Source organism: Rhopalosiphum maidis, chromosome 1 (genome assembly GCF_003676215.2).
Source record: "Rhopalosiphum maidis isolate BTI-1 chromosome 1, ASM367621v3, whole genome shotgun sequence".
Classification (NCBI taxonomy): Eukaryota; Metazoa; Arthropoda; class Insecta; order Hemiptera; family Aphididae; genus Rhopalosiphum; species Rhopalosiphum maidis.
The window spans coordinates 6,240,136-6,260,602 of NC_040877.1; the positions used below are offsets into that span (position 1 = coordinate 6,240,136).

The window sequence follows — 20,467 nt, forward strand, 5'->3', positions numbered from 1 at the left end:
TATTGTTTGACATTAAATATATAAAAATGTTAATAAAACAAATATCCGTTTATAAGACCAGTATTGCACATTTACACTGGGTACTACTATTATAGTGTAATAATATAGTTTATTATATACCTATATATCGTAGGTCTTAGAGCTCGTCATACTATAAATTATAATTTATATAGGTCAAGTCAAGTCGTCATTATGGCATGGCACAATTATTATTATGTTATAATGACGTGGTCGTCGTATTGTTTAGACAAGTTTGATTTTATTTGGACAATTAATTGTAAATAATAATTATTCATCTTCTCTAATATAATATTATTGTATACATAAGAAGTAATTATTGTAATTATATTATAATTTATCATGAATATGAGTAAAATAATGTCGTTGTTGTGATGTAATAATGATCGTCTTCCATTATAATAGCCCCGATAATGTAATTTTAAATTTAATAGTTCGTTTATTGTTCAATACAATTTATTGTTTAATAATAATATCAAGTCAGCTGTCTTGCTTATATTATAGCAGTTATAGCACCCATTTTGTTTCTAATAACATAAACACAAAACTAGAGAGGATAAAAAATAAAATTATAATTTATGAAAATATGTTATAAAAATGTTTTAGTTACCAAAGGTAACTAATATTGCAGGTAAGACTGAGTCTATCTTTACCTTTATTAGATTATTTGAGCCCACGAATTTCGGCGTGAATTTATTGGGTTCTATAAATTACAAAAAAAATCACACCGACAGAGTATATGGCCTGAGTAAATTAAAATTGTCGTACAAAAAATTAATATACTATCAATCAAAATATTAAAAAAAAAAAAACAATCTGTTCATCGTTATCATTCGTGACATTTATAAAAATATATGCAATTTATTATGTATTAATATGATTTGTAATGTAATAGTAAAAATAATAATAATTCATTTTAAAATCATATATAATACGTCATGACCGCAGAACGCTTGTGAAATAATCGAAAATACAAACAAAAGTAGGTATATAATAATACCATTACGCCAAAGTCCTTTTACACGTTACGGGCGATCGTTAAACAGTGTAGTACTTAAATCGTATCGCAAAGGTACAAAATAAATAAATAAATAAATATATAATAGGTATATTTATAATATGATATATTATGTACAGACTTCAAAAAAGTTTAAATAAATTAATAATTCATGTTCGCATCCCTCGGGGACCGGCAACTACGTGACCGAACTGGATGTCTTGGGCCACTTGTTGTGCTTGGACGAACCACATCTGCGGTGTCTGATGCACGGCAGCGGCGTTATAGGTGTCTGTCTGTCGACGGTGGCGGCAGAAGAGTCGTCGTTGTCGTCGCCATCGTCGTCGTCGGCAACGACCGCCGCAGAGACGGCCGATGATGACCACCGCTGGTGCAGGTCCGTCTGGTCTTGGACCATTTTCCGACTGATGTGCAGCCAGTCCTTTAGGAACCTATAGTAGATGGTCAGCACGCCCCAGTCCTGGATCATCATGGTCGTGTGGTCGGGATTCGGGTCCCATCCCGGGCCGCCGACGATCACGGCCCGCGGCCCGTCTGGTATCTTCCTGTTGTGCCACGTGCTTAGGCTTACCATCGCCGCCTCTACCTCGCATAACACCTGCGCAAAAAAAAAAATTACCACTGTAATATAATTGTAAAACATGGTTTATGAAGATAATATTTTGCGCGTAAAATGAATGGATAACTGCGTGACAAGAGGCACGGAAATAAAAGTGATACTGATAATCAAGACATAGCATGCACAACTCTTGCAACATGTCTAATTTTCTAAAATTAAAATTAAAACTATTATATTATGCGAAAATAATTTTGTCATGGTTGTTCTCATTCTGTCAGCGATTTTAACGCCCGATTTTCAGAGGACCGTTCGAAACTCTTATAAGAAAATATTTAAATCATACTCCGTCTTACCAACGCATAACATAGTACGCATTTTATGTTCAGATTACTATATTTTACTTTGTGAATTTTAAGTACATGCTCACGTGTATTTACTGTAATCCGTGCGTAAAAAGCTAAGAACTCAATGTAAAATGTGTAATGTAAAATACGTTAATTAACACATCGCGTGTTCACTAGGTTCATGATAATATTATATTTTATAATAGAGGAATCAGATTGAGAGTGGTTTACTATATTTCAAAATTATTTTTGTATATTAATATAATTTAACTTTAAGCAAATAACGGGTACTGCACTAACACTGGATCGTGTGGATCACTTGTTATAATTATTAAATTATTTCATTATTTGCACAAAATTTTTGAAGTTGCCTATTTAAAACCCCTTAATAATGAAATGTATGACGTCTGATAATATTGACGATACAAAATCTGATAAACCTTTGTGCAACTTCGGTAAATAGTAAGTAATTGATTACCAAAACTTATTAAATATTTTTTCTGACATTATGATTACCTACTTACTTAAAAATGAGATCTACCATCACTAATTTTGTGGTGGAGTATAAAATATAGTATTTTATCTACAAAACATATTATGTGAATTTGATAAAAATGAAAAAAATGAAAAACAAAGAGTGAAACGCAAAAATTAACAAAACCTTGTAAAAAATAAGAAAATCATCTTTACAGTGTAGTTACGACAGTAAACTCGTATCTATCCTCGCAGTTGGTCAGATACTTTAATTAATCAGAAGTACAAATAATAATTTAAGATAGTGTACAGTGATGTACGTGGAATCGTCGAAATATGAGTTTCGATCATTTTATAAGCCAATTGAAACTCGTAATATTAATTGTTGAATATTGTCATCTTTATCCTTGACTGGTCTGCACTGGTTAATTTATCGGATTGTAGGACACTTTGTACAGTCACCCAAAAAAATGAAAACCGCGAACGGTTTGTACTATTTCAGAAAGTAATAAAATTTACATGGCGGACAGTTTGTACTATTTCAGGTAAAAAAAAATATTGAGACATGAAATGTTAGACATAGTTTGTTATTACATAACACAGGTAGTTAACAATGTTAACATACATAAATAATAATAATAATAATAATCAGGGCTAGGATTTGTATACAATAAAAAATTATAAAATATGCATTTTATTTACCAAAATATGCAAAAATATGTGTTTAAATTGTTATAAGATTTATAAATCTCATTCAATAGTGGAAATATTTTTATGTTTGAAAAATTGGAAAATTTATGTCTGACAAAAAAAAACCAAGTTTTATATTTTAATCAGCAGGGCTAGAATTAAATACGAAATATACTAGAAAACATGCATTTTATCCAAAATATGTAAAAACATGTTAAATAAAAACACCACCATTTACATACCGTACAAAACGTTCGCGATCGATTTCTATTAATGTATTATCACCGTACAAAGTGTCCGCGATATGCAACCCAAACAATAGATATTGTACAAGCTGTCAGTTTACCAACTTGTCGGTATATGTTAAAATAGTTTATTATATGGTTGCATTCCAAAATGGAATTAATGTACCATAAAAATGCCGGGACACGATTTGGAAGAGATTTGTATTATAATGCTATTAGATATTAATCATCCAATGTATCGATATGCATGCGCTGTAAATGAAAGTTTTTGCGGAAAATAATAACGATATTTGTTCCGTTCGCGCCGTGTTGTTTTCGAGCCGTGTTAAATGAATAATTCAATTGTATGAGATTATTAAACGCATCAATATTTTGCCTTTTTCGATTTTATTTGGTCTGATATGCGCGTTAACAGTGGACATCAATACGATACGGCGTGCACAATGGAACTTAATTAACGAAATGTAAATATGTATTCACGACGAATAGGCAATAAACATTATATTGTGTAGGTACCTACAATAATAATTAATAATATTATAACGACCTCTTGACGCGCAGCCGTTATCTCATCGCACCTACGCAAAACATTCCGATCGTCGTCTGGGACTCGTAATCGTCGTCAAGGTTGTTCAGCGAGTGTTTTATTCATATTTACCCGTTTATTTTATTTTATTTATTCTACCCAACAACCCTTCGTGGGATCTCGGCGACCGCCACTGCACATAATATTATTACGACGTAGGCATAATAACATCACCGATCGCCCGTCAGATATGCGCGTAATCGACGTTTATGATCTCCGAAACGATTGTTCTGTGCGCCTATATATTATTACGTTTTATAGCGAATACGTAGTTTTTACTTTTTATCACGATAATATTAATATGATATACCTACTCGATGTGGACGACGGTAATGTTATAAATCATAGTGTAATTATTGTAATACTAACCGCGCGATTATGAACTATTTTATAATGAAATTGTATAGGTATCTATATAATATTATATTGTTTTCGAAGGCGTGTGCGCAGTGTACAATAATGATAGCGTAACCCGTGACATTTGCCTTCGATTTTATTTTAATCGTTACTAGAAATAAAATATAAATTGACAATTATTATTGATCACGACGACATGGCAATAGTTTTATCGTATCTATAAATTTTCAGTTTTACAAAGTTATTATCAGTATAATATCATAAAAAGCACATAATCATAATGTGTATATACTTAGAATAAATGATTAAATATGTCAACTAAGGTTTAATAAGAAATACATCTACGAAATACGCTCAATTATCATTTAATGATTGATGAGCAGATAATTGTTATGTGGTTATATTGTTGTACAAAATATTACAGAAAGAATGTATAATATTCAAATATCTTAAACTTTCAAACCTATACCATAAAATATAAAATGTTAATGTAGGTAATATTTTAACCTTACACTGCAACATTTATTATCTCCAAAGGTTATATATTTGAATGGATGCATTTAAAAAAAAAATTTAAAACACCTAAGATGAACAAATTTGAATAACAATTGAGATTATATTTTGTTTTGTTAACGGTGGCACCTATTACAACTGTTGTATACAGCAAATTTTAATCATTTAATAAGGATTAAATTGAAAAAAAATTTCACTTGAGTAAAACTTGTGATATTAGTGTTGTAGATATAATATCATTATATCAGACTATCAAACAATACTCATAGCAATATTGTGCTATAAGTATTTGTAATACAATACATTTGATATGCACAATATAATATAATTGTAATACAACACTTCTCTATTTTATACATGAAACAGAATAAAAAAATATTATAACAACAATCATACATTATATTTTAATGATTTCTCTTATTAATTTATCAGAAGCAAACTACAAACACGATAATACAGTTAGAAAACATACATAAGAATGTCGCAAAAACCTTTCGTTACGTTATATTATTATTACAACTAAAACATATTAATATGCCTATCACAGTGATTCGATTTTTAATGTATATAAATGAAACGAATAATATTTTGTTCGCAATTCATTATTCGTATTCTAAGTAAAAATGGAAGATCACCATCGAATAATAGGTAGGTATTATTTTGTACTACAAGAATAGTACGTCGAACACTATGCACTATAATATATTAAATAGATAGTACGTATGTTATACGTTATTACCATGGTTTGTGGGTTTCGGGCGCATCGTAGATACATAGGTACATAGTTTAGTAGTAGAGAGTTATTTTTATTGCCACGACTTAGTAACACGCCGTGAGGTCGAGTTAAATATTTTAAAAATGAATATGTACTTCGTTTGCCGAGAGAAAACGCAACTGTCAGGCGTGTAACGTCCAAAACTCGTCTGACTGCGTGGAGTGTGTTGATTTGGACGCACAAACGAGTTCTGTTCTCTCGGCAAACGGAGTACGTGTATCAGGGTGACCACGATATATTTCATTCGTGTTGGTATAATATAAATATTATACGCGTACATTATGTTATTATTTCCGGTCAACAAAATTTCACCTAAATGCGCTTGCACTGCAATGCATTACCTATTTTACTCGTATGCGGCCATAATAATAAATAGGTAGGATACGTTTTGAATCGATTAAGAATTTGTAGGTATACAATATTAAATACGGCTAATAGAAGGTTAATCTCTAAATTTATCGATTTTAGATTAGACAAGCGTGGTCGACTGTTGTACACCCCCACAGACATTGTCACGTTTTGTCGGGTATAGGTATAGCATTTTTCGCGTGTTTATATATATATATAATTGGACATATTATATTAATATGCGTACTAATTATGTATGATATTACGTACCAATGTATTGAACACGATTTATTCTTCAATGTATTGTTTTCGGATTTGAGTTCATAAGACACTTTTTTAGATTTTCTTTCGAAGAATATTTTTAAATGTTTGGTATTAAGGTTGTGTAAATTCTTGTTTAGTTTTATTTATCATCACGGCGAGTGTTAACGCATTCTTACACTATCGAAACTCGATCGAGATCTAAGGATGTAATTTGAGAAAGTCAGACTTACTTCCTTTATTTCATATTTGTATATACATGTCTGTTGACCTAAGTAAAATTCTCAAGTAGGTATTATATTATACGGGTCGTAATGCAAATAAAGTGGTTATTTATAATTTGAAATATACGTTCATACAAGGAATCTATAAGCAGATAAAAAGGTTAGATGAGAAAGGTCGCGGTTACAGACAACCCAATAAATTAAAAAATATAGATGTCAATTATTACTTGTTCAGAAGTCATTAGCCGGCAAATCCTTTGATAACTTCTCCTACTCCAATAGCGTAATGTCAGTCATAGACTCCAGAATAATATTCAATGAACGCGTGTACCGTATACAATCGTAAATATAATATTTGTGTGATACGAGATAGAAATATGTAATAATAATACCTAATAATACGCCCCTGAAGTCGAAGTCGTGTGATCGAAACCAGTTTTCGGGCGTAATGATGATATACGAACGCGTTTGAGACAGTGGTGGCAGTGGCGTGCAGTGGCGCGCGCGTCGTTTAGAAGCGGCCCGTAAAATTTGTCGTACCTACCCGATGTATGCCGTGGGGCAGTGGTTTTCGGCGGGGCAATAAATTTACGATTGTCTCTGTCGGCCCGCAGAGCGTGTCACAAAACATGGTAGGGGGCGAGGCGAGGGTGAGAGCGTATACGCGCGAGAGGGTGTGTGTGATGGGGCGGGAAAAAAACAGTGTTATATACACACGCACACTACACGCATACCGCGCGGCGCATCTTGGCTTTAACAGTATAATAATAATTTCGAGTTGAATAGATAAAAACTGCCGAGTTATGTACATTGATTGCCCTTAGCGCCCCGCTGAGGTATAACCAACGTCAATGGAGACCGCACGGAAACATTCACGCCTTTATTATTGCGGTGATTTATTCGCGGGGGACGTCTGTGCGAAACATCTGCCTATATCGCGCGTATATAATAATATTGGTCTTTATATATTTTTCCGTCTGCATACAGATATACATGTATAAATAGGTATGATATTATATCGGTGTAGGTCAACTCATCGACGCGCACCCGTACGAACTTATGTATATACATGCGTATAATACATACCTATAATATGTACAATGTATATTATATACACGTTATCGCATGCATATATATATAGATAACATATGCAGCTCTTTCATACTTGCGAACACTGCACACACGATAACTACACGTGAGCCGCTATATAATAATGTTCTCTTTTTCTTTTGGTTTGTATTACCGCGTTCAACACATATATACTTACGGTGTAAGTACGTGGTTTATTATAATGCACAATATTGCCGGAAGGCGCAGAAAGACTACACTATGCATTATAGTATACATAGAGATTATTGTCTGCGAGTAAAACTTGAGTTGTTGCTATAAGCACTCGTGACTTCTTCACCCACACCCGGCAAGTCAGATCGATACTAAACATATAAACACTAAACTATACGCCCACTACAGGTGCCCTTTTAAGAATATTATTCGTGTTTGTAACTCTTATAAGCTATATTGCTATAATATTGTTATGCCGGTTCAGTGTTAGCGCAAACAATTGCATACAGTGAAACACACATAGCTTATAGAAAAAAAAAACAATACTTATTAAAAGAAATATTTGAATATTTTTATAGTTTTTAAAAATATTAATTTTATAAGTTGTCATTGTTTATGTAATTTGACTACCTCGTATAAAGTGCAGTTCAATTTATCGCACACTCGTACAAATATAAATATTGGTTATGCATGTCATATATTTTTTTTTATTTAACATAATCCTCAGTTACAGTGATTTTTTGGATAACGTATAAATATGCTCATATATTTCATAAAAATAGATAAATGGTTGCGAAAGTTTAGAATTTATGTTTTCTGCTGGGTGCATGCGTGGCGCTCAGTATAAATATGTTTAATGTGGTCGGGACGTTCAATTTTGCCATTAAAAAGACATATTATATGTGGTATTTTTGTTCACTTAATTGTAAGTCTCGTGATATATTACACCAAACTATTTGAAAAATTTGAGTGGAGAGGATTGATAATGATTATCATGTTTGATTTCATAAATTTTATAATGGAACTGGAATTAAACAACCATTGTTGATGTCATGTAACTACGTTCTTTTTTTATTAAGATTAGTTTGCTATCATTTCTGAATACGACGAATTGACAAAGAAATGACTGTATGGATATAGTTGCACTTATGATGGTCATTTATGTTAAAGTTATTGGAATGTTTTGATTTTGATTTTTTGAAGTTATTATTTTAGAGATCATGAGTAGGTATTAGGTATATAATATGTATTATGCATTATAACTGAATAGTGATAGCACGTGTAATCTAAAAGTGCCACACCGGCAAGGGAGTATTTTGGTGGGGTGGCCATATTATTGCGCCGCGGCAGAGTATAATAATATTATAATACAATAGTAGTAATAATAATGTAATACATAAATAGAGTTCGTTGATTGTTTGTAGATAGTACATACTTATATATGGTGAACATAATATTTTGTGCTCCAAGGGCGCACCCAAGAGGGTGGCTAACGGGTTTTAGCCCCCCTCAAAATGGCTAGCCCCAAACATTTTGACAATTCGATTACGTATATTGACTTGAATTAATATATAAAAAAATTACCAACTAACGAAATTGAAACATTAGGTATAACATAATATTATATAGACATATTTATACCTGTCATTCCAGGCCCCGGGATAGACCTCTGTTTATATTATTATAAATACTATATTAATATTTTAAAATTATTTGAATTTAGCCCCCCCCAAAAAAAAAAATATCCTAGGTGCGCTCCTGTTGTGCTCTTCTACTGTCTAAAACTATACGTTTTTAAAATGTTTCAACTATAATAATAATATTAATATATTATGAACTATGGTCTATAACACATAATTGTAGTGAATGACGTAGTAGACGGCAAAGACAATATACCACGTGTATTTTTATAACTGTTGCTCCAGGCGAATTAAAATATATTGTTTAATACGAATCAGTAACGAATTTTAAAATGTTTTTATTTTTATTTCATTTTATTTTTAGAACTTATTATGTTTCTGCTACTTTATTTATATTTTGAATATTTTCGCATAAATGTAGCTATCAGGTATTCGAATAAGAAATATTTATTCAATATTGAGCAAGAATTTAAAAAAAAATTATGTTTCATGGCCTTTTCCAAAATATTGTCTTTCAGACGGTATAATTTTAGTAATTTTACATATTGATAAGAAGTCACTTATAATATTTTTACAAAACTAAATAAATAAAAAATAATATAAAATATGATTTTGTTATTGTGTTCCCTGCTTGCTGTAAAACGTGGAAAAAGCGATTTAGTGTTTTTTTTATGTGGAACGCCCACGACTTTTTTTATCCGTTTTACGTCACTGTCGGTTTGTTTTTGAGAAAAATACATCAGAACCGCCTATATTATTATATTATTATAATGATATTTAATAATATGTGCGTATACAAGGCGGGAACGCAGTTTGATTTAGTCACGCTCTGCCCGCCCGCCCACAGCACACTATAATAATAATAATATAATGATGTCCGTGATAAATGGCTTTCCGCAAATTCGTTCGGAAATTTTACCTGACCGAGAATAATACACATTACACGCTATAAATTCGAATTAAGTAATTGTCCAATGACCAAACCACAATAATAATATGTTGTAATATAGGTTTTATTGATGGTTTGAAGATCGCTCGAACAATATTATTATTATTATTATAAAACCGAATGAACATAATGTCATATGCCATGCGTGTCAAAAGATCTAGTCCGGATGAATGGACTTGCAGCCAACTGTAGGGCATATTTAAAGTGTATATAAATATATACATAGTGTTTATAATGTTTATATTATGTATAATACAAAGGTATGATACGTTTAGTTAAAAATGTGCGTATAATGAAACCGCAATGAAATGTCGACGTGCTCACATTTATACACTTTCTCGGTTTGAATAGATATTTGGGTAGCTATTGCTATTGGCACGCATTCATGTGTGCGGTAGATCCGAGATTACTGGAAATATAATCCGTTAACGGGTAAAATGTTATGTTTACAGTTTTCACGTGAATAATATACGAGTATCTTCAATATTAAAGTATGGGTACCTACTTAATAAATACAACAAAATACAATATCGGTTTAGTGACTCACCGAGTATACTTGCCCTCATTTTTTCTTTAACAATCAATTTATTTAAATTATGATTTTTGAAACTTTTAAGTAGGTAAACTTAATGCCAATATATTCTTTATTATAATATATTTTCTATATTTCTTAGATATTTTTATACTATTTGTGGAGTATCCTGTGATAAATGATAATATCAACTTGATCTTTTTCAAATAAGAATTACACATTTTTTTCTTGTAAATTGCGAAACATAATTTTTAAATAGATTAAAATATTTAAATTTAAATTTTTGTTTTTGAATCTTTTATTTTTTATACTAAGATCTAAAGATAATTGGTCAATGATAACAGATTCGAAAGATATGGGAGCTATGATGATTTAAATATTACAGTACTTATTTAATATCACATATATTTTATATTTTTCTAAAAATAATTTTCAAGAATTGTGATCTTTATTATTATGTGTAATGTGTATACATTACAAAATACAATATAAAACTATATACAAATACTATATACATAAAAATTGTTGGTTTGTATTTATAAAAAATAAATTTGTACACAGCATTAAATTGTACAAGATCATGTTAATCACTAAAAATATGTTCTTTAAGTATACTTAAAAATTCTAAAAATCAGAATTGAATAAATGTATTAAAAGAAAAATAGGCGCATGCTTGTTGACTAAACTTTGTGTATTGTATAAAAATCCGACAAAGAGTAATTTTATGGGAAGTCCCTCTTCCAAAAATGGGTTTCTAAAAGTTAGTTTCGAGTTTAAAAGTAGCTAGACCTATAAACACGTTTATGGATCATGAGTCATGACTTATGAGATCGAATCTTACGACGTTTTTATTTCATAACTAAACCAAACAAATGTAATATCAGATATTAATATTTAATAAATATTTTAAGTTTGATTTATGGGTTTTCTAAATGACGAAATCGAATCGAAGCGTCATTGTTATGTAATTGTTGATGTAATTATTACTATAACATAGTCTGTACGATTGAGCAGAAATATATAATTATAAAATCGATTTATATATTTTTTAACCTTGAAAAAATATTTAAGCGATTAACTAGACAAAAACGAAATAACTGAGCAGACAGATATTTAGAATAGAGTTAATATAAATTAGCTGCTTTCCTACAACAGCAATTGTTTAAAGCACATGTTCAATCATACAGTCAATTTGATATTCAACAGTTATTATTTCTTGTTTATTCTTCGATCGCATACCAATGAATATTATCGTCTTGAGTAAAAAAAAAACCCATATGTCATTGGAAAGGTTTCTACAGCTACGGTATTGATTGGGATTTGGAATGAATTATATTTATTACCTATATGATAACAAATGAAAAAGTGCGATAAAACGCGTCATATAACGAGAAAATTGATCGAATTAAGGCTGTATTGCAGCATAGTAATTTCCAGAGATAAAAATCAGAAGGTACTGCATGCGATCACGGTTTGTGAGACGATCATAACACATTTCACGGATTTTAGATGAAGTCGTACTACACGATGCAGATGAATGCGGCGAATAAAAAAAAGTTTAAAAATTAACAGAAACGAATAGCTGATATATTCTGAGAATTTGCACGCACATTATTGCGTAGAGGTCATCGTTGTAGTATTTGCGAGCCTCGCAATTACTATCAGTACGATCGTTTGTCGTAACACGTCATGGAAAATTGAAAACGAGTAACCTACCGTCTATTATAGTCCATACCATATATAGCCGCATAAGCGCAACTATAGAGGTGAAAATTATGTTTCTTATAATGCTCTATCACAGTGAACAGACGTAATACACTAAAATGGATAGCTAATGTCGGTAATGGGTACCTAGTAGAGAAGGACATATTATACACACATAATCCTTCGTGTACAAGTGTACAACGCTATAGAATGGAAGAGATCATTTATGGTAAAAATCATAAGAGTTTGACTGTTTATCGGTTATTGCGATCACATAATACTTATAAAACTATTTCTTCTATTTTTTTTTTAGATTTTAATTTTGATCGTATGAAAATCTGGGATGTGTCTAATTGAAAATTTGCCGTGACATATTTTATACAAGAAACAATAGATAGTATAGAATTTTAGCGATGTAGACCAATTGATATTATTTGAATTATTTTACGATAAGATACGATATCAATGATATTAATGTATCCATACCTTAACTTGGTGTTCGTTTGCAGTGGCCGTGAAGACAGACTTGAGTTAACCGAAAAACCAATTACTGATGAATAACAAAGTTTAATTGAATTAGGATTTAGGACACGTGTATTTAACCTACAATTTATTTTATTAAAATTTTACAATTGTATTTTTCTTATAAATCTAATAATATATGTTTATAAAATATATCGGTGTATTTGAATATTGAGTATATCTTCTATTTATCTATAAATATATAAATAAATGTTTCTTTATTTATCCTCCAAAGACTCAAAAAATTATTAGACTGTTTTCATTAAAAATTATATCAGTCAATACTTTGAGACTCAAAAGGTGATTATCGCTTATTTTTCACTCCCTATTAGTTACTATAGGATGGTACCCACATAAATTTAGTTTTGGCTTGCGAAAATCAAATATTTATTCGTAATATGTAGGGTGGAGTGATTCTTTTATTATGAACCACTCATTATTTTGAAAAATATTCATGTTATTGAAAACATTTTTTTACAGTTTCAGCTGTTAAAAAACAACGTTTTTATTAAAAAAATATATTTTTTAAATATTTTTATCCTAATATTATTTTAAGTTTTTTTACTTTTTTGAATGACAACATAGAGTTTTAATTTTATATTCTAAAGCAGAATATTTTTCTGAGTATTTTGATACATAAAAATTGAATTTAGGGCGAATAGCTTATGAGTTACGCGTATTTAAAGTTTTGACAAGCAGAGTAATGGACAAACATTTTGCGGGGTAACCCCGTACCACTCCACTTTGCATAACAAAACTTTAAATACTTATAACTCATAAACTACTCGCCCTAAATTCGATTTTTGTGTATCAAAATATTCATAAAATTATTCTGCTTTGAAATATAAAATTAAAACTATGTTGTTATTCAAAAAAATAAAAAAACTTAAAAAAATATAAGGATAAAAAATATTTAAAAATATATTTTTTTTAATAAAAACGTTGTTTTTTTTAACAACTTGAAACTATGTAAAAAAATGTTTTCAAAAACATGAATACTTTTTGAAATAATGAGTATTTCATGATGAAATAAAAATCACCCTGTTTATTAGGTACTCGTAAAAATGATATATTACTATTAGTATTTATTTATAATAAGTTGAAATATGGTATATACATTTTTTTCTAATTTATTTAAAAAAAAAAAAATCTTGAAACAAAAAACTTTTAATAATAATATCACAATGGTTACTTATATTATTTGTTTTCTTAATTCTGAACATATTATATTATTGATTTAAATACATTAGGATGAATACCAATTTCAAAGATGAAAACCTAACCTTGGATTTACATCGACTATATAAGCATTAGTTGAATTTGTCTCCAGTTTTTCGTGTTTACATCTTTCGATACGTCCAGAGTTATCTTAAATTGAAAATTCATAAAATTAATCATTGTAATATTATGCCTGTACTGCGTATTTCAATAGAAGTAAAAGGGTAAATGATAGAAACGTAAATTAGTTTTTATTTCGGCGAAGTTGGATAAAATATATTTTACAATTTTTTTAGTAAACCAATATAGTTATCAGTGATCCGGGATAAGCGAACACTTTGTCCTAACTACATAATCACCGAGACGTGTCACATCTCTAGTTTACTTAAAATTGTCAAGTATACGTACGAGGTACACCTTAACCGGCTTAACCTATCTCTGTGGTTCCCGTATATTACTATGTACTACATAGGTATTACAATTTATTTACTGCAGCCGGACGTGGACGTACCACATACTCGACTGACAATTATTATCCGTGACGTGTGGGCGTGTGTTTACTCGTGTAAATAATATAGTACCTACCTAAATTCACGCTACCTATATTAAGTTTATTAAGTACACAATACGGATATTACAATATTGTGTCGCGGCTCGAAGGGTTGGAAAGGAAAATAAATAACAGCACACCACATACACATTATGATATATAATAGGTATTATATGATAAGGGATAAGAACGGAACACCATCGTAGTCTGAAGTATACGCGCGGGTAATATAGTGTCACCGGTATACACAGGTACCAGTCGTGTCGATCGATCCCTTTGATTGGAACGTTAAAACTGACAAGGTACCTACATATGAGTGAGTATATAGTTATAAATCGGGTACTAATCGACCTTTTTCACTTGCTACGCACATACCTATACGTACAATATAATATAATATATTTTACTGCGTGTTAAAATTATATGCGTCACGAAGACGAGAGCCGTTTGCAGGAATCTTCGGGAGTCGTTGATTGGGTGGTGAGGGTGGACATTATATTATTATCGGACGTTCGGGATCTCTTTGCAGCGCGCGAGACCTATAACCGCGACGGTCGGACCGACAGTGCACCCATGTAGACTCTCTCTCTCTCACACACACACTCTTCACGCCGTTTAAACACGTCTAACACGTCTCGCGGACTCGCGAAGCACACAAACACAGAAACACACACACATGTGAGATCTTATGTACACAAAAAACGCCACACCGTTCCCGCGTCAAGTTTCGTTTTCTTCATGAACCGATCCCTCGTATATAAATGGTAATAATATGTAAGTATCGCGGTTGCCGACGCGTCATAAATATAATACCTAAATAATGTGTATATACAGGGCGCTTCGCCGCCGCGAGCGTGTTCACCCCCTTTTTTTTGATATTTATTAACAGTGCAGCTGTTCAAAATCTGATAGTTGGAATTTTCAAATATACCTCAAGACCGTGTTTACAAATTTTTGAGATATTTTTGTAGCTATTTAACTGTGCATATTAAAGATAAAAGGTTCGTGACATTTAACTTTGGAAGATGGAGACTATGGTGGCTTAAACATTTTAGTCTATAATAATCTATCAACACTTATTATTTATAAAAATAGTCAAAAAGTAAGTGTAATATAAATTAAATTGGATGTTACATTGATTTTATATTTTTTAAAAATAATTTTTAAGAATATTTTATCATTAATATAAACATTTTAATAATTGATAAACACTCGTTTGAATTTCGAATTCGGAACATCAATATTCTTGAAAATATCATTTTCTAATTAATTTACAGTAAAAATGGTAGGTTCTCTTTCGAAAAGTAGGAGTTTGTATTGCATGTCATTATTTAAGTAATAAACAAAATCTGGAGAATTTTTTGAAAACATTGCGTTTAAGTATATTTAAAAATTCCAAAAAATAAAATCCAAATAAATCCAATATTAATCGAAAAAATAGAGTTGACTATGCTCGGCGAATCACCCTGTATAAATGCGTGGACTAAATTACAATCGCGGCATACACACCGCGGCGCAGTGACAGGTCGGACAAACGGAAGCCCCGCACTGCTGCAGCAGCCCCCAAACAATCTCATTGTCCGACACCGCCGGCAGAAGAGCCCGCTGCACGTCGATACTTATATTATATATACATGTATAATATGTTATACTTGAGTGTGTGTGTGTGTGTTTTTTTTTTGAGAGCATTATAAAGAACACGTGTTCCGCCGGCAGTCGTCGTGAGCCCGGCGGGTGGTGAAGCGGCGTATAGGTACGACGTTTTTCATATTATTATAATATTATTATATTCGTATATTCTATGCACGTATAAATAATACCAAAATCGCCGACTCGCTTTTAGTAAATGTGTCTACATCGTATAGGTAGTTGTAGTTGTTACCAGCAGTAGTCTGCCAAGTACTTACACTCATTTACTTATATATATATATAAGTATAATATATTATTATACTCTTTAGCGCGGAAAACGTTATAAACGAACCGTCCCGTCCGCCGTCGCTACTGCAGTTCAAGTCTGGTGCACCGCGGTGCAACAGTCGCTTATATATATAGACACTGTCGGATTTAGTCAAATTATATATAATAATACACTCACACACACACACACACACACACACACACACACCTTCTACTCGTGAACACTCCCTTACAATATGAGATCGCCGCGGCGAAAGGCGTGTGGCGTTGACGGGGTGCGTTCGTCAATCGCGTATAGGTTGTATATAATATATATATATATATATATATATATGTGTGTGTGTGTGACAGCACATAGATATAATATGTATATTATGTACGCGTGTATGCCAGGTGCTACGTAGGAGGTCCTTGATCAGCGAACTATTGTCTGCAGCGCCACCACGCGCCGCCGTACGATGTACATATATAATATGTGTATCATTTGTGTCGATTTTATTGTCGCGTACCGGACACGATGGCTTACGAGTTTATTACGTATCATAATAGGTAAGCTTATATACGTCGTATATAAATATATTTTATGGTATAATAATATCGTTTAATGTATCCGCGTCGAACCGAAAGGATTTTGCTTTCGAGACGAACGATCGAATATCATATTATTGCCCGACTGGTGACAAAATTAAAATCTCCTGTATGTGCGTATATGTATAGGGTTCGGGTGCGCCAAAATTCCCTCCCCCCACAATTTTCAATACTATTAAGACGTGCTTTTATTAACTACGTGTGTTCGACGTTAAATTTAAATGATTATAACTCACTGCGATAAGATGTTTGGATAGATCGTCTAACATTAGTTTTCTTATTGTGTAATTGGATATAAAATGTGTTTCGCTGAACTGTCGCATTTGTTCGAGCGTTACTGAAAAATTGTGCAATGAATCTCGTAGCACAGGCAAAAGTATAAACACCTAGAACAATATAACACTATACATTAAAATTGAAAAAAAAATTTTGTTTAGTTAATGTAAAATTGTATATATCATAATATTACGTATTTATTATTATTGTTATTTGTTCATTATAAATATATTTCACAATCTGTAAATTAAGTTCTTACAATAAGCGAAAGTTATGCGCATATTGAATGGTTTGTGGAAAGACCCATCCATTGATGAAACTTCATGGTTTTTTATTTTAATTTAAAAATGTACATTTTATGACAAAATCTCAGGAACATTATAATGCAGATAATAATATGATGAATTTGAGTTGACGATTAAGATATATACTATTCAAAATCGTATAAATGATAATTTGTGTAGATACATGTGAATAAAATCAATAAATATATTTTAATAAAGTGCGATGAGTAATTTATTAATTTTACGATTAGGTATTTTTTTATCTTTAATTTATTTAATTACCTAATGTTTAATGTATAAGGTACGTAATATTACTACATATTTTTTTTTTAAACCATTAAGGATATTTATTTATATTTTCGAAATTTTTTTTAAAAAAAATTCAATACCTAATCACTTAAAATTTTTTGAAATTCGATGACGTTTCTTCGTTACATCGACAGTTATTAAGTAGAGCAAAAATGGCATTTTGTAAACGATGCGTAACACGCGTTACGACAGCAATATATATTGTATATACTTTATAATAGGTACGTGTTTTGTTTACATTAGTTATTAATATATGTGGATCATCCCACAGACCCAACGATTCCCAACCTTTTTATACCTACGTACGACATACACATTTTGGAAATGTTCAAGTACCACAACTCCTAAAAAACGAATACGTTGTTTTACATAAACACGAAGCATTTTATTATTGAAATTACATAATTATTAAAATATAAAAATTGAATAAACTAAGTTAATATTATATATGTTAGTTTTTATTATTATTTATTATTATAATAACTATAAATAATTTAATAAGACAGTTGATGCATTTATTGAATAAATAAAGACGTCAATATATCAGATTATACTTTGGTAAATTTAAGTCATAAATTGTCTTCTGTGTTCAATTTATTTCTATATTTATTTTTCATTTATAATAAGTAGGAAAACATTTGTTCACATAGATATGTTGACACTAAAGGCATTAGAAATTTAAAAATTTGTGTAGATAATTCCGAGCATTCTTTTTTCACTTTCAGCCAAAAATTTTATGTATTCTTGGTTTTGAAAGCGTTCGTTAGGACAGAGTCTCTGTAGTGAGGCCAATGAATGATTGTTGTGCTAAAATAGCTTTATCAATTAGCCAGCTTCTAACAATTTGAAAAGCGAAGAAAGCATAAAATTAAAAATGAGGTAATAATATATTTTTACATTTAACGTCATGTTATCGATTCTTCTCAAATTTTTGATAGTATTGTTTGAAAGACATATATGATCTCTTTTGTAATATTATCGCTAAAATCGCATTGCATAATTTCTTTTGCAGCATAAAACACTATAGTTTTTACTCAATTGTATGTGGCTTGCCATACTTAGCAATGATCTAACTTTTTAAATATGACGTTTTCGCGATACTTGCATTGAAATTCGTAAAATTAGTAATCTATTTCGATTCTTTCTGGAAGCTGACTTAAAAGTTAAATTACTTTTTTTGTTTCCAGGCCTTTGATGATTGAAAAGAGATGAATTCATACTTTGATTAAAAAGCATTTTTGGGAAAATTACGCATTGATCAACATATAGTAGAATTTCTAAAGTGTAAGTAACTATTGTTATACTTATAATTTGGTTTTGCATCTTCTGTTTTTTTTTTTTAATTTGAGATTTTGTTTTCTTAAAATCTTCTCATTATTAATTATACGTAAAAAGTACGAGAAAAATGACATAAAACGACTCGTTTAGTTACTAATCTATTCAATTTAATGAGGTAATAATTCATTTTTCTCGTGCACACGTGTGAGTTAAAAATATGTTTATTGTACTTTTTAGCTACTCTGGCACTCGTCGCCGTATCGAATATATATTACTTTTTCAAATTAAGTGGAACAGTAATTTATTTATCTCATGGCTTATTAATAATCGTCGCCTCTAAATAGCTTATTGAAATTCCCACCCTGTATAATTGCTACGCTGCCACACGTTACAACCATCAGCACCATTAATCCTAATATTTATAAACGATATCATTAAGTATTAATGTATTATTTTTTATTACTTGTAATTTAGTGATACCGTGTCGTTCATAATGATGCCATTTGGATTTTACTACTTCCTACTTCCGGTTCACAAGTATTTTTATCACCCCCTTCCCCCGGGCCACTACTAACGTCTTTAGAGCTGTCGCGATTTAATGACGTTAAACGCGTTCGCGTCAAGTAGAAATCAAAAGCTATTTTTACGTAGATAAAATTTCAAGAAATATCTATACTATCAGAGTATGATATCAATGATATCATAAAATTATATTATTCTCGTATACCTATATAGATACAAGTACCGTTATACCTCGTACATATGTTATATAACAAAATCAGGTAAATAATTTCGAAATTAATTTCCACATCGTTACGCGCTCGTATGCTGCAGGATCGAAAAATAATTTATTAGCTTTGTTTTACAGGGTGTACGGATGTTTACCAATCGACGGGATTTCAGATATACAAAATATCTTTCTAACAATGCCTTTAATCTTTGATATAAACATTCTTTTAATGTCTACAGTATAAATTATAATATTATCGCATCGTAAAGTTCTGTAGCGGTATTAACCATGTACACGGATGTTTATGTGATAATAATATGCATAGGATGGCATGTGTTAGGTTTTCGTTGGTCGTAATTATACTGTTATCAGTTGGCCGTCGAACGGAATTGTTTTAGTAGACTTTTTGTATACACGGAATTGCTTCAAATATTTTTTCGGACTCTGAATCGAGCTTAGTTGTGTTCACGTCATTGCCACACTATACGTCGGTGT

At 31.0% G+C, this 20,467-nt stretch overlaps 1 protein-coding gene across 3 annotated transcripts in view; it reads right to left on the reverse strand.

Moving 5' to 3' along the window:
• Positions 1–1,110: 1,110 nt before the first annotated feature.
• LOC113549097 overlaps positions 1,111–20,467 on the reverse strand; it is a 31,071-nt gene continuing 11,714 nt past the window's right edge. For 2 of the 3 annotated variants that reach the window (XM_026950254.1, XM_026950256.1), the window contains 2 exons: positions 17,332–17,481; positions 1,111–1,634 (listed from right to left, as the gene is read on the reverse strand). In XM_026950254.1, coding sequence (XP_026806055.1) covers positions 1,215–1,634; positions 17,332–17,481 — 570 coding nt within the window. In that variant the 3' untranslated portion in view covers positions 1,111–1,214. The remainder of the gene's footprint in view (positions 1,635–17,331; positions 17,482–20,467) is intronic. The other variant, XM_026950255.1, reaches the window with a different exon arrangement.